The sequence below is a fragment of the Hibiscus syriacus genome, unplaced genomic scaffold (genome assembly GCF_006381635.1).
Source record: "Hibiscus syriacus cultivar Baekdansim isolate YM2019G1 unplaced genomic scaffold, ASM638163v2 tig00110303_pilon, whole genome shotgun sequence".
Taxonomy (NCBI): domain Eukaryota; kingdom Viridiplantae; phylum Streptophyta; class Magnoliopsida; order Malvales; family Malvaceae; genus Hibiscus; species Hibiscus syriacus.
In genome coordinates, this window is record NW_024062672.1 from 952407 (window position 1) to 976653 (window position 24247).

The 24247-nt window shown below is 36.9% G+C and overlaps 1 protein-coding gene and 1 pseudogene across 1 annotated transcript; both read right to left on the reverse strand.

Moving 5' to 3' along the window:
* Positions 1-991: 991 nt before the first annotated feature.
* LOC120116862 lies at positions 992-15106 on the reverse strand (annotated as a pseudogene).
* A 391-nt stretch (positions 15107-15497) lies between these two features.
* On the reverse strand, positions 15498-18884 carry LOC120116758 (leucine aminopeptidase-like). The gene is made up of 4 exons (XM_039137170.1): positions 17786-18884; positions 17305-17538; positions 16891-17217; positions 15498-15941 (listed from the first exon to the last, which is right to left on the reverse strand). Exons 1-4 carry the CDS (start codon positions 18785-18787, stop codon positions 15654-15656), a joined length of 1851 nt encoding a protein of 616 aa, XP_038993101.1. The 5' UTR covers positions 18788-18884; the 3' UTR covers positions 15498-15653.
* Between the last annotated feature and the right edge of the window lie 5363 nt (positions 18885-24247).

Sequence of the window (24247 nt, forward strand, 5' to 3'; positions counted from 1 at the left end):
CGGGTACCCAGTAACATCCGGGTCGGTGATTTCTCGGCCCGTGTCCCGACCCAGATTTTGCGGGTACCCGGTATCAGGTTTTTTTATTTTTTATTTTCAAATTATTAATTTTAAAAAAATATACACAAATTTAAATGTTCGAAACTTCGAATTACATATTCTAATATCCGAACATAAAATTTAAAAGTTAGAAATACAAAATCTAATAATCCATAATATAAATAATTCATTATATTTTATATATATATAAAAAAACAAAAATAAAAACTAACCGGGTATCCGAAAAAATTAGATTTTGTGACCCGGGCCCGACCCGGCCGGTAATTTTTTTAAGAAAATTATCCGATTTTTTAGGTCCGGGTTAACGGGTCAGCAGGTCGGGTCAACCGGGTCGGGTAGTCTTGCACACCCCTACAATGGTATACGTTCTAAAAACTCTCAATTATTTGATAATAAATGCCTAAATATCTTGTAATCTCTGGTGCTTGGAACCTCTAGAAATAAATATTCCTTTAACCAATGAGTACCAATAAATTCTTAATTAAACCAATTTGATTAATGACAATAAATTCCTTTATGAACCCATATCATTTACAAGAATGAAATGGTCATGTAGACGTAGTTAATCTAATCGTTACAGCAAAAGCTAACTAGAGAAAGTAAATGTACAGCAAAAGCCACTTTTGATGAGAAATAGTCTTGACAATGTGAAAAATTACTAATCTTGAATTCAAGGGTCATAAAGACCTCTTGACGAGGTCATAAAGAGAGATGACGATTTCGGCGCTTATCAACACAATGATGAGCCACTCAAGAAAATCTGATTTCCTATTTTGAAGAATTTCTTGAAGAAAAATGTTGTGCTGCAAAAGAAGAAGCAGGGATGTCACATGTTAGAAGCTAAACATGTACAATATCATTTATGACCATTGTTTTCATTGTATATATATGTGGGACATTTCCGCATCTATGCTTTTTCATAAAGACGACAATTCTAAGAGAGCAAATATCATACCTCAACGAACTTCAACTTGAAATCGAGACCTGCAAATCTTTGAGTTAATTCAAATTCATCTCGTAGAAATTCCCAGATTATGGCGTATTTAGCATCTTTTCAGGCAATATCTGATCTGTTAAAGCCCAGAAAAAAATGCATGAGCTACAAAATTGTAACCCCCTAGACCCGACCTATGCGTTTCGACTAAGTCTAGTGGATCACATTATGATTATTAAAGACATTTTCCGAAATCGTTATTCCATCAATATAAAATCACATTATAATAACATGAAATTATAAACAAATTATACTATCAAAATCCAACTCGTAAATATAGTACCAATAAATAATTTAATTTAAAACATGTCTTCAAATTCAAAATCACAATAAACCGAACAGTAATAGCAAAAGAGTCATCATTATAAAATCCGATATTTAAAATAAGGTCCATGTCACCAAAATAAAGTCAACTTGCAAGATAAAAACATTACAATCTGATTTATTTCAAGAGATATGTTGATCCTCCAAGTGCTCGAATCGAGGTATCTAACCACAGTATCTGAAAGGGGGAACATTTCAAAAGGTGAGCTAGGCTCAGTGTGTCCCAACATTTCTATAAAATGTCAATAGGTACAAATCATAGTCCAGTAATCTCACAAATTCGTAAAAGAGTTTAACTTTTGAAAGTCATAGTTTAAACCCTTTTCTGTTACACCATCAGTAGTTCTCAAAATTATTTTTCATATAGCTTACTTTATGCACATAGCAAAAAGAAAGCCGACTTAAGGATAGGCTCTGAAGCTTGTATCCTTAAGCCCAAGTCAATAAGTTCATATAGCTTACCCAAAGCACACAGCAAAGGAAAGCCGACCTAATGAAACATCTTGGGGCCCTCAAGAGTCACATTAGGCCTATTTAGCTTGATCAGAGCTATTCCATCGTAATTTAATTCCAAAATTCAATTGCACCGTGACATAAATTCCATAAATCCAAAAACATGGTAATCATATACCATTTCAAAACAAAAAAATTAGATAGCAGCCATATTCCATAAATTGTACATTAAATTGGTGCATCCATAAAACAATAACCAAATGAATTCGGTGTACCATATATTAAAACCAATAAAACAGTTCAGTAATAAGTAGGGAACACACCTCGACAATAGGTTCAAATAGTAAATCTACTGATTGTTGGTTTCACCACGCTCTGCTACAGTTTTCGAACGCGTGAATAATGGCACACGTGGTTTAACTGATCTAGAAGAGCTGGGTCGAGTTGTCGAACGATCCGGAGAGTCTCTTGTACCTTCAAACAATAATAATCTATCAGTCCCAAATCCTATTTAATTGTTCAAAACTAGACTTCTTAAGTATATAAGAATTTTTCGGGTTTGACTATCAATTTGGGGTATTTCGAGTCTGAATTTGGCCAAACGAATTGCGGAATCGGAATCAGGACGTCGAAAAACATAAAGTATGACTTTTTTGAAAATTCAGATTCTTGGTCAAAGTCAAAGTCAACTACTTTGACCGTCGATTTGGAGTCCTTCGGGTTCGAATTTGACAAAACGGACAGCGGAAACGGATTTGGCACGTCGAAAACTATCAGGATAGGTATACTCCGAAAAGATTAACGGTTGTTTAATGCTCGGTCAAAGCCATTTTAAGTTTTGGTCAAAGAAAGTCAACGGTCAACGGTCGGGACGGGACGGGTCGAGTCAACGGTCGGGTCGAGTCAACGGTCGGGTCGGGTCGGTCGGTCAAACCGGTTCAGACCGGTCAAACCGGTTCGAACCGGTCGAAACCGGTCAAACCGGTCAGAACCGGTTGAAAACCGGTTAAACCGGTTTCCAGCAGCCACTCGCCCTGCGGCGGCGCGTGTGGCGCGTGAGGCGTCCTCCGGGGCCCTAAAAATCCCGGAAAAATTTCTAAAAATTATTTTGAGCGATTTCGAGATACTTACAACGATCGGTTCAAATTTTTGAACGGCGGAGAGCTCGATTTCAAATCGGCCGAATCTTTGACTGCACCACCTCCTCACGCGCCGCCGTCTACGGCGGACAAGGTTGACACCGGTGAACTCGGAACGGCACAAGGAACACGATGGTGCGGGAGGTGTCGTAAACGGGAGCAACGATCAGCAGTGAATTTAAGATTTTCTCGGCGATAGAGCTAACAAAACCGTCGCTACTTTGACTGGAAATTCCCGACGTTTGGCTGCGTTTCGCTTCAATTAATTTGAAGGGTTTGTTCCTCGCTCGATGATGAACACAACGGTGGTTTCAAAACAACGATCGGAATTCGGACGACGTTTGGATCGGACTTGAAAGTGGAGGTGTGAGAGGAAGAAAATTGAAGGAATAGCATTTGTGATTTCTGATTGTAAATCAGAAATCAGGCTTAAATCATCAAGCCTACTGACAGTTTTAGGGGAAATTCAAGGCTTGGTCCCTGAATTTCCTTTACTTCGAAAATGGCATACAAGTTTCCATAAATTTTAATTTAGTCACTTAATTTCACCCATTTTCACAATTTACCTCCAATTTCAATTAATATTATTTTGTAAATATTCGGGTTGTTACAATTCTCCCCCTCTACAAGAAATTTCGTCCTCGAAATTTACCTTATGAGAATAGTTGAGGAAACTGAGCCTCCATTGACTCCAATGTCTCCCAAGTAGCTTCTGAGGGGCCTCGATTACTCCATTGAACTTTGACCATTGGAATTCGCCTATTCCGAAGAACTCGTTCATCTCTCTCTAAAATCTGAATTGGCTCCTCTTCATATGACAAATCCGGTCTCAGCTCTACTTCTTCAACCTAAATAATGTGACCTGGATCTGGACGGTATCTCCTCAACATTGATACATGAAAGACATCATGAATACGACTTAGCTCAGAAGGCAACTCAAGCTGATATGCAACAGGTCCTACCCTCTTCAAGATACGAAATGGTCCAATAAATCTTGGACTCAATTTACCCTTACGCCCGAATCTCAATACTTTCTTCCAGGGTGAAACTTTCAAAAAGACCTGATCTCCAACCTCAAACTGTATATCCTTCCTCCTTTGATCTGCATAAGATTTCTGCCTATTAAATGCCTCCTTCAGACGGTCACGGATTAATCTGACTGTGTCCTCCGTCTCTCGCACTAACTCAGGTCCCAACGTTTTCCTATCACGCAACTCAGTCCAACAGATCGGAGTGCGACATTTACGCCCATAGAGTGCTTCATAGGGTGCCATACAAATGCTGGTTTGATAACTGTTATTGTAAGCAAATTCAGCCAACGGCAAAAAGTTCTCCCAACTACCATGAAAATCGATTACGCAACCCCGCAACATATCTTCCAGAATCTGAATTACTCTCTCAGATTGACCATCAGTTTGTGGATGAAATGGTGTACTATAATCCAATCTTGTTCCCAAAGCCGTATGTAACGCCTTCCAAAATCTCGAAGTAAATCTCAGATCTCGGTCAGAAATAATAGACAATGGAACACCATGCAATCTGACAATCTCTGAAATATACAATCTTGCCAGCTTATCCAAAGTATAATTTACTCGCACAGGAATGAAGTGAGCTGACTTTGTAAGTCTGTCAACAATCACCCAAACTGAATCTTTTTTCGAAGGAGTCATAGGCAAGCCAGTAACAAAATCCATAGTAATACGCTCCCATTTCCATTCAGGAATCTTGATAGGCTGTAACAAACCTGATGGATGTTGATGTTCTGCCTTAACTTGCTGACAAGTCAAACACCTAGCCACAAATTCAGATATGTCTTTCTTCATACCAATCCAATAATACCTCTCTCTCAAATTCCGGTACATCTTATCTCCTCCGGGGTGCATAGCATATGGACTACTATGAGCCTCAGTAAGGATAGTCTGCCTCAACTCAGCATCATCAGGCACACAATATCTACCTTTAAAGCATAAAACTTCATCCTGATCAATTGCGTAATCTGAGTTTGTCCCCTGCTCTACTTGCTTAAAAATGGAAAGCAAGGAGCTATCAAGGGGCTTAGCTTTGATCTCATCAACCAAGGTCGGCTTAACTTGCAATTCTGCTAACAAAGTGCCATCGTCATATAAATTCATCTTGGCCATTAAAGACCTCAACTCCGATACTGTCTTTCGACTCAAAGCATCTGCTACAATGTTAGCTTTACCAGGGTGGTAATCAATCACGCAATCATAATCCTTTAGAAGCTCTAACCAGCGACGATGTCTCAAATTAAGTTCCTTCTGGGTCAGAAGATACTTTAAGCTCTTATGATCTGTGAAAATGTAACACTTCTCTCCATAAAGATAGTGTCTCCAAATCTTCAAGGCAAAAATTACTGCTACCAACTCTAAATCGTGAGTAGGATAGTTACTCTCATGCGGCCGTAGCTGACGGGATGCATAAGCCACCACCTTACTTTCCTGCATTAAAACACAACCAAGTCCTAAATGTGAAGCATCACTATACACTGTAAAATCCTTCCCGGACACTGGTTGAATCAACATCGGTGCTTGAGTCAAAACCGCCTTTAATTTCTCAAAGCTCTCCTGTTGTGCCTCGCCCCAGTCAAACAACACATTCTTCCTTAACAACTTTGTCAAAGAAGAAGCAATGATCGAGAAGCCCTCAACAAAACGTCGATAATAACCAGCCAAGCCCAAGAAACTACGGATTTCAAATACGTTCTTAGGTCGTTTCCAATTCATAATAGCCTCTATCTTGCTGGGATCAACCTGAACACCTCACGCAGAAATAATATGCCCCAGAAATGACACTTATTGAAGCCAAAACTCACACTTGCTTAGTTTGGCATATAGACGATGCTCTCTCAAAGTCCGCAGAACGATCTTCAAATGCTCGTCATGCTCTGCCTCAGTACGAGAATAGATCAGAATATCGTCAATGAAGACCACCACAAATTGATCCAAATATGGTCGGAACACCCGATTCATCAAATCTATGAAAGCTGCAGGAGCGTTCGTCAAACCAAAAGGCATCACTAAAAATTCGTAATGACCATATCTAGTGCAAATGGCCATTTTTGCAACATCAGATCCTTTAACTTTCAATTGATAATACCCCGAACGAAGATCAATCTTAGAGAATACAGTAGCTCTTCGCAATTGATCAAATAAGTCATCAATCCTGGGTAATGGGTATTTATTCTTGACCGTCATCTTGTTCAATTTCCGATAGTCAATACATAATCTTAGCGACCCATCCTTCTTTTTCACGAATAGAACTGGAGCTCCCCATGGTGAAGTGCTATGTCGGATAAATCCTCGATCGAATAATTCTTGCAATTGGACTTTCAACTCCTTAAGTTCCTTTGGAGCCATACGATAAGGTGCCATAGAAATAGGTGAAGATCCCGGATAAGTCTCAATCTCGAACTCTACCTCTCTATCAGGAGGTAACCCAGGCAACTCCTCCGGAAAAACATCAGGAAACTCGCTAACTGTACGAATCTCCTCGATCGTGGACAATGCACCTTTGGTGTTCAAAATACAAGCAATGAAGGTCTCATATCCCTTCCGGATCATATGATCAATTTCCATCGCTGAAACTATATTGGAGAGATAACCACGCCGTTCACCAATTAACACAACAGTCCGACCATCTGAAGTCTTCAGAGTAGCCCGCTTGTATTCGCAATCCAGCTTTACCTTGTGTTTATTCAACCAATCTATTCCAAGAATTAGATCGAACTCCCCTAAAGGAAGTTCCATAAGATCAGCGAGAAAATTTTTTCCCTGAACCTCGAGAGGACAACGCCGAAATACTTTATTCACTAATACCGCTTGTCCTACTGGACTTGTAACTGTAACAGTATTTTCAGTGTTCTCGATCGGAATCTGAAGGTTTCGAGATACTGAGCTCGATACATAGGAGTGAGTGGAGCCATTGTCCAATAATGCAAAGTATGGGGTAGAATAAATAGTAAATGTACCTGCAATAACCTCAGGCTCATCTCTGTCATCACGACGTCTAGTTGCATAAACCAAAGCTGGCTGTCTAGCCTCAGAAGCTGTTGGCCCTCTATTTTGCTGAGGTCTGGCTCTACTGTCTGTCCTGGACGCTGATCCTCGAGTCTTTTATTGACTACGATCTCTAATTGGGGTTTGTACTGTAGTCTGCGAACGCACAGGAGTTTGGGTAGTGATCTTCTCAAACGAAACTAGCTGAGGACAATCCCTCCGATAATGACCACTAGATCTACACTGATAGCAAAGACCCATCTTCTTACGACACTCTCCTGAGTGTTGTTTACCACAATACTCACAAAGGGGCCCATTATAATACGACGAGGAACCGCCTCGACTGACAGCTAAAGGTGAGGATGCTGTAGGCCTGAAACGTGTATTGCTTCTCTGAGGGGCTGAAGTACGAGTCCTCTTCCCGGACTGTGCTGATGACTCCATCGGGCCTGAAAATTTCTTAGATCGATCTTGATCAACACGCTCTCTACCAGAAGCTAAAACCTCCACCTCTTCCGCATCTTTGGCTCTGCCCACCAGCACATCAAATATCTCATCCTGATGGGTTACAACTTGCCTACGCAGCTCGTATCTGAGTCCAAGGGTAAATTTACGACATCGATCTCTCTCCGTAGGTACCATACTGAATCCATACTTCAGCAACTTCAGGAACTCGATCTCATATTCAGAAACAGTCATGTCTCCCTGAACCAGGTCTTGAAACTGTTGTCGTCTCTGAGCTAAGTAGCGCTCTCCCAGAAAATGGCTCCGAAAGCGATCCTTAAAGAAATTCCAGGTCAAACGATCGGTAGGAACACTACTGGTCACTGACTCCCACCAAGTGTAGGCATTGCCATCTAACATCGCAACAGCACCCTGATATCTCTTAGTTGAGTCCAAACCCAACTGATCCATGCGTCTCTCTGTATCCTGGAGCCAATCCTCAGCTTCAGTAGGAGCTCCACCAATCTGTCCCCCAAAAGTTCTAACTCCATTGGCAATCAACGTCTGTGAAATAGGAACCTCATATACAACACCAGTAGCTCTAACTGCTCCCTGTATTAACTGCAGAAACTGTCTACTAAAATTCTCATCCAAAGCAAATCCAGTAGACTCTGACTCAATATCGGGTCGCTCCTATGATCGGTGCAGTCATGCCAATACCATCGGTAGGTGGCATATTCGTTGGGGTCGTAGGAGCAGGATCACCTATCGGAGGTGGGGGATCTACTCGTAGCTCATCAATCAGATCTGTAAATCTAGCCACTCGACCTCGTCCACGACTAGTTCGACGACCACGTCTAGCACTCATTTTGGTATATCTCGAGATTACTACATAAGATAAACTTAAGGTTAGATAAGCACTTGGAGTCTCGAACATAGTTAAAATCTTAATAACTTTGTGACATGGCCTTAGTAACTCGTTTTGTAAAATATTTCAAAATTGTATTTTCAATGTGGACTTATACACAGTCCGAGGGTTAAAAACCAAAAGCTCTGATACCAATAAATGTAACCCCCTAAACACGGCCTATGCGTTTCGACTAAGTCTAGTGGATCACATTATGATTATTATTAAAGATATTTTCCGAAATCGTTATTCCATCAATATAAAATCACATTATAAATAACATGAAATTATAAACAAATTATATTATCAAAATCCAACTCGTAAATATAGTACCAATAAATAATAATTTAATTTAAAACATGTCTTCAAATTCAAAATCACAATAAACCGAGCAGTAATAGCAAAAGAGTCATCATTATAAAATCCGATATTTAAAATAAGGTCCATGTCACCAAAATAAAGTCAACTTGCAAGATAAAAACATTATAATCTGATTTATTTCAAGAGATATGTTGATCCTCCAAGTGCTCGAACCGAGGTATCTTACCAACAGTATCTGAAAGGGGGAAAATATTTTCAAAAGGTGAGCTAGGCTCAGTGTGTCCTAACATTTCCATAAAATGTCAATAGGTACAAATCATAGTCCAGTAATCTCACAAATTCGTAAAAGAGTTTAACTTTTGAAAATCATAGTTTAAACCCTTTTCTGTTACACCATCAGTAGTTCTCAAAATTATTTTCCATATAGCTTACTTTATGCACATAGCAAAAAGAAAGCCGACTTAAGGATAGGCTCTGAAGCTTGTATCCTTAAGCCCAAGTCAATAAGTCCATATAGCTTACCCAAAGCACACAGCAAAGGAAAACCGACCTAATGAAACATCTTGGGGCCCTCAAGAGTCACATTAGGCCCATTTAGCTTGATTAGAGCTATTCCATCGTAATTCAATTCCAAAATTCAATTGCACCGTGACATAAATTCCATAAATCCAAAAACATGGTAATCATATATCATTTCAAAACAAAAAAATTAGATAGCAGCCATATTCCATAAATTGTCACATTAAATTGGTGCATCCATAAAACAATAACCAAATGAATTCGGTGTACCATATATTAAAACCAATAAAACAGTTCAGTAATAAGTAGGGAACACACCTCGACAATAGGTTCAAATAGTAAATCTACTGATTGCTGGTTTCACCACGCTCTGCTACAGTTTTCGAACGCGTGAATAATGGCACACGTGGTTTAACTGATCTAGAAGAGCTGGGTCGAGTTGTCGAACGATCCGGAGAGTCTCTTGTACCTTCAAACAATAATAATCTATCAGTCCCAAATCCTATTTAATTGTTCAAAACTAGACTTCTTAAGTATATAAGCATTTTTCGGGTTTGACTATCAATTTGGGGTATTTCGAGTCTGAATTTGGCCAAACGAATTGCGGAATCGGAATCAGGACGTCAAAAAACATAAAGTATGACTTTTCGAAAATTCAGATTCTTGGTCAAAGTCAACTACTTTGACCGTCGATTTGGAGTCCTTCGGGTTCGAATTTGACGAAACGGACAGAGGAAACGGATTTGGCACGTCGAAAACTATCAGGATAGGTATACTCGGAAAAGATTAACGGGTCGTTTAATGCTCGGTCAAAGCCATTTTATGTTTTGGTCAAAGAAAGTCAACGGTCGGGTCGGGTCGGGTCAACGGTCGGGTCGGGTCAACGGTCGGGTCGGGTCGGTCAGTCAGGTCAGACCGGTCAAACCGATTCAGACCGGTCAAACCGATTCAGACCGGTCAAACCGGTTCGAACCGGTCAAAACCGGTCAGAACCGGTTGAAAACCGGTTAAACCGGTTTCCAGCAGCCACTCGCCCTGCGGCGGCGCGTGTGGCGCGTGAGGCGTCCTCTGGGGCCCTAAAAATCCCGGAAAAATTTCTAAAAATTATTTTGAGCGATTTCGAGATACTTACAACGATCGGTTCAAATTTTTTGAACGGCGGAGAGCTCGATTTCAAATCGGCCGAATCTTTGACTGCACCACCTCCTCACGCGCCGCCGTCTACGGTGGACAAGGTTGACACCGGTGAACTCGAAACGGCACAAGGAACACGATGGTGCGGGAGGTGTCGTAAACGGAGCAACGATCAGCGGTGAATTTAAGATTTTCTCGGCGATAGAGCTAAAAAAACTGTCGCTACTTTGACTGGAAATTCCTGACGTTTGGCCGCGTTTCGCTTCAATTAATCTGAAGGGTTTGTTCCTCGCTCGATGATGAACACAACGGTGGTTTCAAAACAACGATCGAAATTCGGACGGCGTTTGGATCGGACTTGAAAGTGGAGGTGTGAGAGGAAGAAAATTGAAGGAATAGCATTTAGGATTTCTGATTGTAAATCAGAAATCACGCTTAAATCATCAAGCCTACCGATAGTTTTAGGGGAAATTCAAGGCTTGGTCCCTGAATTTCCTTTACTTCGAAAATGGCATACAAGTTTCCATAAATTTTAATTTAGTCACTTAATTTCACCCATTTTCACAATTTACCTCCAATTTCAATTAATATTATTTTGTAAATATTCGGGTTGTTACAAAAATAGTCATTCCTATTCGTATTTTTATGATTTTATCCCATTATGAGATGAATAAAAAAAAAGAGAAAATAACCTCAGTGACCAAAAATCCCAGATAATATACGATTTTGACCAACTTTTTTTGGATTTACTGATCAACAAAATCGCAATGCGATCTCTAATTCGCATTGCGATCTCAACTATCGCAAATTCGCGTTGCATTTCGCGTTGCGGTAGTTGAAAATCGCGTTGCGATTTTTCATTTCGCGTTGCGATAGTCTACAGTTGTCGTTGCGATAGTTAAAAAAAAAGATTTTGTTTCTTAAGAATTTTCTCTAAAAAGATAGTATCCGCGCGGACGTGTCGAAGACACGTATTAGAACGACCACGACCACGACCACGACCCCGACCCGAGACGAGACGGCGGCGGCGGCGCGCGAGAGTCCCCCTTGTTCTCTATCACTCAACAAGAAAGTGAGAAAGCCAAGCCTTAAATACCATTCACAATAGTATTTCCAATACTATGTGGGATTTGAGCATTACTAACACTTGTTCCCAATACTATGTGAGATTGACCCTTAAATAGTGATATTATTTTTGAATGTTTTGCTTAAAATTGCAATAATCACGATTGATTGTAGATTGACTTTTAATTATGACATATTTAATTGTATAATACTAATGCAAATTGATTGTTGATTCAGTTGTTTTAAGGTGCATGATTGTTAATTGTTTCCTGAATAATCACATTGTATTGGAAACAAGTGTTGGTAATGCTCAATCCCACATAGTATTGGAAACACTATTGGGAATGATATTTAAGGCTTGGCTTTCCCACTTCCTTGTTGAGTGATAGAGAACAAGGGGGACTCTTGCGCGCCGCCGCCGTCCGTCTCGTCTCGGGTCGGATCGTGGTCGTGGTAATACGTGTCTTCGACACGTCACTATCTTTTTAGAGAAAATTCTTAAGAAATAAAATCTTTTTTTTTTAACTATCACAACGAATTTTCGCAACGAATTTGGAAAATCGCAACGACAACTGTAGACTATCGCAACGACAACTGTAGACTATCGCAACGCGAAATGGAAAATCGCAACGCGATTTTCAACTATCGCAATACGAAATGGAAAAGCGCAACGCGATTTTCAACTATCGCAACGCGAAATGCAACGCGAATTTGCGATAGTGGAGATCGCAATGCGAATTAGAGATCGCATTACGATTTTGTTGGTCATTTTCGCAAATCCAAAAAAAATTGATCAAAATCGTATATTATCTAGAATTTTTGGTCACTGAGGTTATTTTATTTAAAAAATAATAATAATGTGAAATTATTACAAATTCATTTGGAAATAGTAGCCTTAGAGAAAGTTACAGGGTCACGGTACATAGTGGGGTTGATTACCTTCTCTGTAATGGGTAAAAAAAGTTACCTCTCAAAAAGTCCGAGCTTAAGAATCACATCAGCAAGATTAGAGTTTGCCTTTCCCACTATCTGACAAGTTTCTTGCTGTCCATAGTAAATGTTCCTGTTTTTTCCATCCCACGATTTATGTCAGTAAATTCCGCAACCATCCCATCAACCTAAGGAAAAAAGCTTTGACTGTCATTATCAAGCTAGATGCTCAGAAAGCAGACATGGGCAATCAAACACTACACACCTTGCGCACATAATAGTCGAGAGCAATACTTTGACCAAGAACACTTCCAATGGTACGGATTCCATCAATATCCAAAAATTGCAACATGATGTAATCCAATCCACCTTGCATCCACGTATTTAGAGCACGCATCTCTCTCACCTCATATTCTGCTCGTACATATAAAAAAGAAACAAAACAATCAAACAGAACTCCTTTATTGCAGTACCTTCTGCATTTCTTTGTTCCTTATGAAAGCACGGGATCTAATCTCGAATAACAGGGTCCAGTCAGAAAATTGAATGATAAAAACGCAGCATCAAGTGAATGAGTTATCAAGAAGAAATCCATTGAAAATGACGGTAAAGTACGAGGTTGAAACCCAAACTATCTCTAATAGTATGTCTGTATGTGTATTCATGCCCATGTGTTGAAACATATAAATGAGAAACCACAATGTATCTGGTGAATGCAAGAATGGCTGGATGGGACATGCATAAGCAGGAGAGAAAGAAACTGGCAAGAAATACAAATGATATAATATATGTAGGGAACTTGTGAACTCGCCCTCTTTTCTCATTTCAGGAAGCAATCCCGACGCATGTTTTTCAACAATTTTCAGATACTGATCCACATCACATTCACGAACATTAAACAACACGATGGAACCATACTGGAACACCACCATAAAACAGCAGTTACTTCCACTTATGAAAACACCGGGACCCTGAATAAAAGAAATTACAAATTCAACTACATTATTTGATTAATTTACTCATACATCACAATCCATAAAGAGACTAGAGAATACTAAGATGCATAATTTGAATGAGAGAGCCATTGCTTTCTAGGGAAAAATAGTCAAGAGTGTGAAATGCCTCATACAATGATGGCCAAATCTCACATCTATTCAAAATTTTCATGCCGATTTAAAAATCTATGATCTATCCAGAAACATTTTAACAGAAAAATTTTCTCGCATCTGTTTCTCCGGTGACATTAGGTAATTTAAGCTCTAAATGTAACTCAGAAGGCTTAGAGATATGTGCCATTTAACCCAATTCGTGGGAGAGGGAAGAGAGAGAGAGCAAATAAGCTGCACACAGATAAATGACATTATGACAAATCTCAAAATAAAATCTGGCTTACAGCAAGACCACACCTCATTTTTACTGTTTAAACTAATGCATACATGAATAATTAAGAAGTTCCTTATTCTTTAACTTTTCCAATATTTCATAACGAAGAGAAATGATATTATTAAGCTCTAGGTTTATAACACAATAAATAAAAGCTTTTCAATTTACTCGCAAAATCCCAAAATATGTCACCCCTATAAGAAAAATGGAAAAAGCTTTTCATGAAATTGCAACAAGAAATGGGCATGGTACCCAAACCCGACAGGTTCTAACTCAACCCTATAAAGTTGGATTTCTAAAAAATGGGTTCAAGTCGGAGTTGGATTTAGTGTGAAAAATAGCTGACCCAAGATACTACTATAGTTTTCCCTTATGTATTTAAGGATAATTACTATAATGCCCCTCTCCATTTTTTTTCAATTACCTCTCTATTTTTATAGAATAAAATAGGGAAAATAGGTTATTATAATGACCCTCTTTATATATATATATATATATATATTCTATAATCCTTTTATTTTTGAATAAAATATGAGGACCTTTTATTTGTTTCGGGCCGGAGAAGATTTTAACCCCAAAATTTAGGACATGTGAAAATCATCAAATGTGGGCTAGGTTCAGATAGAAGCTTTAGATTTTTAGATCATCCAAAAACCCAACCCTTCACGACTCATGTCCATCCCTAGTTGCAGCATAGTGAAACCAACAACGTCCTAGCCATCCTGACACCACATACATGTAAGTTCCAAGTGCTACACTCAAGAAGAATAATATCATTTCAATGTTCATTGTTGGTTCATAGGAACTCCCCATCTTTTCCTAATTAGCTTCTCCTTTTCCCTGATTACAACAGTTATGTGGATGAAATATATGAATGAACATTACATAAGAAACAAAACCTCCATCAGTGATTGGTTGATTACTGATTAGAATGCCTTTTTTAAAGAAAAAATTATCATCATAAAACAAAATTGTAATTGATTAGAGTAAATGATCTTAGCTCTTAATAACAGAATAAATTTGTTACAATTAACTTACAGGGGAACTAGCAAGATCACCAAACTTCAGAACAACATAGTTAGTCATTCGTGACGTCGGCGGCATAATATTCTGCTTGTTCTGCTCCACCAATCCTCTCAAATCCACACTACACCCAAAAGGGGACAAAATCATTTAAGTAAGGTGTATGCTAAGTAAATTTATTTAGGATTGAAGCATCAGAATTTAGAAAGTTCTAATATTTACCCCAATATGCAACACCAAAAGTAAAGGCTTTGGAAACAAATCGATTCTAATGATTTCCCATTAAAGCTCAATAATTAATTGAAAAGAAAAAGCAAAATGAATTGGCAAAAAACCTGGTAGAGAAAAAATAATTTTGGTTTAATAGTACTTTGATTCCTATAAAAATAAACATTTAAATTAAAAAAATATAAAAATTTATTAAATATTTAATCAAATATGACAAAACTAAAGAAGAATAACCCCGTGTTCTCAAAATTTTTAGTCTAAAAACAATTTAAGTCATTATAAGTCTTAATATTACACATTGTATTATCTGGTGAATTTTGAATTTTTTTTATAAATCTAGGGTGAATACAAAGTAATATATGTACAAAAACTCTCAACTATTTAACAATTAACGCTCATACCCTCACATGAACAGTACTCAAACTCGAGACCTCAAAGATAACAACAATCCCTTAATCACTAAGATTGCTTAGTTTATACTGAATTTTGAATTTAAATACCTAATAAGTCTATATATTTTTTTAAAATAGTCTGATATTTTAATCCCTGGTTCCGTCCCTGACTACACAATATTTGATCATCAAATTTTTCATTCCAGTTAAGCGCAAACGCAAGTGCATTAAACTTTGTAACCTAAATCTCTATTCTCGGGTGGATGGAAAGTCTTTGGTACCATATATTACATAGCGTGTCAATGCACAATTTTAGATGTGCTAGGCAAGAATCGACTCGACAACTCCTTGAGCTATGGGGTGATAGCACTCACGAGCCTCTGAAAACACTCGTTTGGCCAGAATCTTCTCTTCCTCTTTCCCGTCACCTTGTACGAGAGCCGTGTAAAGTGGGCGAAGGTACTTCATCCTCCCAACTTCCTTCAAAGTTTTCTCCACCTCACCATAGAATTTTTTGCATTGGGATAAGATTGCTAGTTGAAGAAAAGCCACTTTTACTTCATAATCCTTTGATTCGGATAGTCTGTAGTGTTCGTCCAAGGCTAAGACCTGCATGAACAATATCGTATACCAGAGACTGAGTTGACAACAAAAAGTAATGATTTGAAGTGTCAACTAAGGGAAACGTATTGAGTGAAGAGGCCAACAAACGAGCTCTGGTGAAACCAACCCACACACTACCAAACAAGAAAAGATACATTCTATCACAAGATCGATTAAAATTTGAAGGTTCGGGCCAAATCTAAAGGTCTGCATTAAAGTTTCATATCTAAGAACAGCCTCAAGTTTACCAGGGAAAATAAGTGCAGATTACATCCAAAAACTCTAAAACCTTAGAAAAAGCCTAGCATCACAGAAAACAGTAAAGCTTTATATTCAACAACATAAGCAAATCCATCCTCTACAAAAGGATATTTCCCTCAATGCAGCCAAAGAAACTAAGCAACTTGAAAAGTATCTCGTGGCAGCTAATTGACATTAATATATTTCATCTCACTACACGTTTTCCAGTCATTGATTAGAAAAAGGATAAGAGAACTAGATGACATTTAGTCCCTTCCTAATAATAGGTTAGCCTGCTAATAGCATATGTTGTGCTGTTTATCCGAATGAGTTCCTAAAAAAATCAGTCCCTCTTGCATAATTGTTCATTGACATGATATCCTCCATCCGATACCGTGGAAGCAATTCTTACAGTCTTCTCCTTACAAGTCGAATCAATTCAAACATGTCATTTCTTATTATTCTTCAAGGATTCAACCCACCTCTTTTTCTTGGCATGCTAGTTCCTAACCTAATTTTCCTTCCATGCCCACAATAGCACACATCTAGCATAGTAGTTTAATTGCATCCACTAATTAAAATTTCATCTTTATATGAATTTAAGGAAGTTCAAAGGAACAAGTAATCTTTAAACTGGAAGTTCAAAAAGCATTATAAAATCATGCAATCTTATAAACCAGAAGAAATGGTCGTTTTAAGAGAAAACAAGTACTACCTGAGAAGCCTCGAGAACTCTAGGCAGATTCTCTAAGTAGAGCTCCCATTCCTGCCCTTTCCAATCTGCAACTTCATCTTCCCTTGGAATCCTCCCAAATTTGAATTCATCTGCCAATAACAAAATTTTGGTGTATAGATCGGATACTGGTTCGCATGCATCTGGTGGGATACCAGTTCCCTCAGTCCACAACACCAGGTCTATATCTTTCTCTATTCCAGGGACTTTAAATTTCAGGAAGTGAAGAAATGTCTTAGTGTCAATTGATTGGAACTTGAATTCATCAATATAATCCAGGATAAATGCATCGAAGGCTGGTCTTCCAATCTAAGCATTCCAGTAAAAACACAATATAATGCACCAACATTATTTACAAACATAGTGAAACCTTTAAAAGAAAGGGCTTCAAGATACCTGACGTTCAATGCGCCACAGGAACTGAAAACCTTTCTCGTATGGAATTTCAGAATAAATCGCATCAGGATCAACTCCTTCCTGACAGTTTTTGAGCTTGGTGAATTCCAAATTATCCTTAAATTTCTCCACTTGATCCTTTAAACCCTTCCAACCAATTCCAGTGTTCAGTATAGCTTTGTCTTTATCCAGCACAGCTTCAACAATTCTCCTTTCTGCATATGTTGTAAATCCCTATGACCACAAAGCAAAATTACCTAATTTGCAAAGGTCAAAAGACATCACAAAAATGGAAAAATCCTTTCGAACAATATACCATTCTATTGATCAATAAAACGGCATGATCTTCCTTTTGAAATTTTCAAATTATCATATTTTTGTCTCCCAAAAATGTCGTCCACTATAATTTTATAAATTCGGCTCAAACATAAAATCCTTCATACTTTCAAAAAGGAATAGTATAAAAATAACAGAGTATTACCTCATTCAACCAGAAGTGTTCGTTGTTCCGATTAGTGATCAAGTTCCCGGTCCAACTATGAGCGAGCTCATGAGCCACCACCTGCGCCCCACTGGCGTCTCCTTTAATCACAGTTGGGGTTAAAAACACCATCATCGGGTTCTCCATTCCGCCATAAGGGAAACTCGGCGGCAGAACAAGCAAATCGAATCTCTCCCAAGGATATTTTCCAAACAACTTCTCCCCTTGAATGATCATCTCCTCCGTCCCGGCAAACTCCTTCGCCGCAGCATCCAAAAGGCTATCCACAGCCTCAGCATAAATCGTAGTCCTCGGCCCAACTTCCCTTGATCCTAGCTCCCCAACCGCAAAAGCGAACAAATAAGGCGGGATCGGATGGTTCATGTGAAACTGCTCGACTACCCTCGTTTCGGAACTCCATAACGAATTAAATCCATACGGCAAAATATGCGAATGTCCTTCGTCGGAAACCGGTGGCCGCCTTTCCACGTGGCTGGCAGACATAACGGCGGATAACTCCTGAGGAATGTTGAGCAGAGCGGTGTAACGGATTCGGGCGGCGGGGGTGTCTTGGCATGGGAAAATGGAGCGGGCGTGGATGGACTGGCATTGAGTGTAGACGAAAGGGTGTTTCTTGTTAAAAGTCTGGGGCGGAGAGAGCCATTGGAGGGCGGTAGATGAAGGGGAAGTGGAGAAAACGATGAAGAAGGAGTTGAAACGAGGGCCGTTCGGGAATGAAATGGAAAGCTGTGTTCCTTTGATCGGGTCAGGGGAAGAGGAAAGGGAGAAAGGGAGTGGGGAAAGGTTGAAGGGGTCGAGGACTTGGTGGATGGTAAGAGAGCGGGTGTCGAAGGAGAGTTGACCGGTTGGAGAGAAAGAGAGGATGAAGAAAGCGACGCCGTGGATGGTGGCGGAAGGGAAGTCGAAGTAGAGGGAAAGGGAGACGTCGGTGGTGCGTGGGTTTCTGCTGTCGGCGAAGGAGTGGGGGTCCAAGGGCGCCATCGGAGGCAAACAAGAAACAAGAGAAAGTAAAGGGAAAATTGGAAGGATTGTTATGGTTTGGCTGGGAAAATGATGCAACGAAAAAGCGGATTGATCACCTTTAATCAATTCGGAGGGAGAATCAATTATTTATAAGCTGCAATCTGGACTTTCTTCTTCCATCAACTTCTACTGTTCAAGAAACAAGATCTTGGCAAAAGTTACTCAATTGAGACCAAAGTAAAAATTTAATTTAATTCTTTTAGGGGCTGTTTAATTAAATCAGAACGATTAATCGTTGAATAATTCAATGGCCTGAACGATTCAAATGTTCTGTATAAATTAATTCTGAATATGACATGTTGTTTGATAATGGTTCTGAATCATTCAAAATTTAATTTAATGTTAAATCATTCAGCAGTGTTTTACTGAATCATTCAACACAGTCTTCATTTAGTTTGTGAGAATCAAACACGCTGAATGTTGAACTGTTCATCATTCAACAGTAAACAAATAACCCCTTAGTTTTTTTATCAGTCTTTACGTTTATATTTTTATGATATAATATAATATTAAAGATCACATTATCAAATTAAAATAAAATTTACGGATTAAGAAAAAATTATCAATTTCAAAGGAATTAAAATAAAAATTAGTAAGATTTGTTATAAAATTTATGGACTAAGAAAAAATTATCAATTTCAAAGGCTAAAATTTACTTTATCCCTTCGATCACTAAAATTATTTAAATCAAATTATACTTTTTACATTCAATTATTATGATTTGATATGTAAATAATATTTTATACAAAATCACTAAGTTTATTATAATATGAAATAACATGTTTTTACTGTAATTTATTTATATTAATTATATTTTTAAAATTTTAATGTAATTTAAATTAGGGTCGTTTTGGATCGCTTAATTATCAAATAATAGTATAAAATTAAAGTAGTATTATGTAACACCTAATTCGTATTCGACCCGAATACGAGTTCGAGATGTCACATTGACTTTTAAAAACGATATTCTTACAAAATATCAAAACATTTGAACTCATTTTAAGAAAATACGATCATATATTATTGAATTGTATTTGTTATAAAATTTCAAGGCAAAAACGTATTTATGAACAGTAAAATACGATATGAACAGTGCCGTAAACATTAATGACCAATATCATGAACAGTACTCTGCTACAGTACCAAATGTTAAAATTTTCCATATTACTGCCAGGGAACCGATTCTCCTGCTACAGGGAACCGATACCCTACTACAATACTTCCGTAAAATACATATAAATTCATAAAAATCTAAGGTTTCATCCGTATAAAATTTCCATTTACATATACACATTTAAAACATTACAAAATTCAATCATATGATTTTACAAAACCGATTAAAACATATCAGATTCAAATCTTTGTTTACATGCCAACTAAATTCTTTCTAACAAAATACATGTAATTCGATCTACATTTCTGATCTGATCTTCGGTAAGGAGAACTAACTTGTCTTGTTCCTCTTTACTTCTTTTTTTTGCTTTCCAAACCTACGTGTGAAACAATCTCACGCTAAGTCATAGACTTAGTGAGGCATATAAACATATAATAAAAACATAAAACATTTCATATATCAAATCCACACATGTACATATATGATTATCCTCTTTCTTAACATTATCATATTATTATCATTAATACCTTTTATCATATAATCATATACTTATCATATTTACACATCATATACCATTTCATAAAGAAATACACTTAACATCATATAATTCATGTAATACAGTTCATATAACTACAAACATATATCTTTTCATATAACCAATACATGAATCATGTAATTTATTCCATATAACAAATCACATATACATATCACATTTAGTATATTTGTTTAATCTCTTTATTAGCCCATGGTACACTGGTGAGAACTGAAGGTATGTGAGTACATTGAGGTTGTGCACTAATGATGTCACCACAACTCGTATAAAGTCCCACTGAGTGTCATATGAAATTTGTCTCGAAGAACCTATATATTTGTCACGAAGGACCATTGTATATGTTCTGAAGGACCACTGTATATGTCCCGAATGACCGCGTATATAACACCCCAACCCATACCCGACCCGGATATGAGTCTGAGATATCACATTGACTTTTTAAAACAACGTTCTTACAAAGTAACAACACATTTGAACTTATATTAATAAAATACAAGTACATATTGATGAATTATGTTTGTTATAACAAATTAAAAAAAATACTTTTTCATGAACAGTAATATACGTATGAACAATACCGTGAATAGTGTATCGATGCACTGCTACAGTAACGTGAAAAGTACTACTATAGTAACTTCGGCAAATATGTATAAAACTCATAAAAATTTAACCGTTCATCACTATACAGTTACCATTTACATAAATACGTTTAAATTTCTTTAAAACATTTTTTTATTTAAATCTACTACATGCCGACTAAAATATAACTAAAACAGTTCCTTATGTCATACGGTTACCGATGAGGTGACCTTGATTGAATATCCAAATATCTCCTTACAAGCTGTATTCAACCTACACGTGAAATAAACACACGTTAAGTATTACTTAGTGAGGCATAAATAATCACGAATAACATTTCTACGTATAAGTTATATTCTTATATTTAATCTCCAAGGAATCTTTAATTCCAATGAATATACTACAATATGCATTATTGATGCCATTAACTCATTTATCAATCATTATTGTAATCCATACATTTAATAAGAAATTCATACAATTCATGTAAATTCCTTTTAATATTAGCACTCTCAGTGCTCTATCTGGAAAACCATACGCTTAGTATGCTTCTCCTTTCATTTTAGCACACGAAGTGCCCTATTAAAAAATTCATACCATTAGTATGATTTTTGTTACCATTTTAGCAAATAAAATGCCCTATTTGGAAATCCATATTTTCAATATGATTTCCTTATAATTTAGCACACTCAGTGCTCCATATGAAAATATATACAGTCAGTATGATTTTCTTATCATTTTAGCACACTCAGTGCTCCATATGAAAATCTATACACTCAGTATGATTTTCTTATCATTTTAGCACACTCAGTGCTCCATATAAAAATCTATACACTCAGTATGATTTTCTTATCATTTTAGCACACAAAGTGCCATTCGGTAATCACTATACATACATCAATAAATTATGTTATTTTAACTATTATCACATGTACGTACATAATTAAATGCACTCACATGGTTCGCCTTGCTATTATTTCCAATACGTAATTCTGATTACTCAGCTACTTTGTCTTTGCCTTTCGTTTTGCTAGACTCGGGAGCTTGATTTCGATCTACTCAAGCATCCATTAAAGACACATTCAATATCACTTATTAGTATATTGAAATCTTTGATTTCTTAAACTAAAAGAAAGGTTATTTTCATTTATTTATTTAATGTATTCATCGGTACATTTTAGAGTGTATCCATGCATCCTCTCACTGGTGCATCGGTACAGAGCCTATGTATCGATGCACTATCTACATTCGATGTTTATTTATTTAAGTGTGCATCGGTACACTCCTTGTGCATCGGTGCACTTTGTCCAGAATTTACATTTTGAGCACGAAAATCACTTAATTCCAGCTCAAATGCTCAATATTCCAACCCCTTTCATACCCTTAACTCCAATACCTTCATCTAAATTCATTTATACGCATTTACTACATCCTTAACCTCAAGATCTTTTCTTCTACATGAGATTCAAGAATCATACCCAATTTTCAACATGTTCTAAATCTAATTCTAACACTTCATATCTCTTAAGTAAGTTGATGACAAGTCAAATCTACCATAAAACATTCATAAACCTTCATATTTCATCATGTCACTCAAAAACCCATTTTCTGTAATCTCTAATATCTCATCAATAACTTAGTTTTAATCTCATTTAAACCTTCCTTTAGCTTCCATAATATACGAAGCTTCAGTCCCTATAAAAATCGAAGGAAATAACCCTTAAATTGGAAACTTACCTTTGAGCTGAAGGGAAGAGTTTTCCACGACAAGAAGAGAAGAAGATGAAAGGGTTGACTTCCTATTCCCCTCTTCATCTTATCTCTTAACTTAATTCCCCACTAATTGAATATTAAATTCAATTTAATCCAAATGACCAAAATATCATTTTAATCATCATTTCTTACAATTTAGTCTAAGCTATGAATCATATTCATCTTCGTCTTTCATTATTTAATTTAATAAATCCTCATATTTTTAAATCATTTCAATTTAATCCTTAAATAAATTTTTGGGCCATTACAGCGTAGACCCTCGACTCTTGGCATGCCAAATATACCACTAGCTCTCATATCACATAACATGGGCATTATCATTTATACATTTCATATCACTTATTCTTTCACATAGCTCTTTATCACATTTCATATGATCACATATTTCTTTCTCTTCTGTCACATACCATATGTATGTGTAAACATATATCTCATATCATATCACATGTATCACAAGTGCATGTATTCACGTAGATAGTTTCATATGGCTTATATCATTTCTCATATTTTTATATAAGCACATATGTCACATCTTGTTCATATATATACATCACATAGCACATAGAATAACATATAAACTTATGCATAAATCATTTCTATTTGATTCACATGTCACCTATCTTATTTCCTATATCTCTTAAGCACTTAATCGTTTGTCTCATAATTTCATATATTCACATATCACTTATCACATTGTTTATATCTTATGATCATGTAATCATGCCAAACATATTCACACATACATGTATTCACATAAATCACATGTAGAAATACACTTACTCTATAGACATATGCATGTATTCATCTTATTGCTCTTATAATCACATATAATAACATATACCTATTTTCATGTACTCATGCACATATAAGAATTCTATCAACTATATAACATTTTAGGAGTCACTTCTTACCATAGTAACTCCGCCACTGGCACATCGCAAGCCAATGTATGTTCAATAACATACGTACAATTAAATTGCACTCACCTTAGCCTCACTTTTATTCGATCCTAATTCTTTGATTGTTCCGAAACATGTTTAGGCTCAATATCTACATAAATATAACATTTCAAAACAATTATCAGAAGCTTAAACCTTAAACTTGATGTTAATAACTTAAGCTAGTTTAATGAACCAAATTTCCATTTTTTCTATTAGGGGGAATCGATACCCCCTGCATAATCTAGACTTTTTCGTTCAAGCCCAGAAAATCACTGTTCATGCACAAAAATTCACTATATAAACTTAAATTCTTCATGTTTCATTCTCTTTCATAATCTTAACTCAAACATACATACTTAAACTAATTTCTACTCATTTATCTCATCTTAAATCTCAAAATCTTCTCCTCTTTATGAACTTCAATAATCATACCAAATATTCAATATACTCTAAATTCA

What these genes read in the sequence shown, in the direction of transcription:
- LOC120116758 (XM_039137170.1), bottom strand. Translation starts at nt 18,787, where the DNA reads ATGGCGCCCTTGGACCCCCACTCCTTCGCCGACAGCAGAAACCCACGC. An exon ending in AACACTTCTGGTTGAATGAG is followed by an intron (nt 17,539 to 17,785) that starts GTAATACTCTGT and finishes TTGTGGTCATAG; the next exon opens with GGATTTACAACATATGCAGA. An exon ending in TGTGGCGCATTGAACGTCAG is followed by an intron (nt 17,218 to 17,304) that starts GTATCTTGAAGC and finishes TGGAATGCTTAG; the next exon opens with ATTGGAAGACCAGCCTTCGA.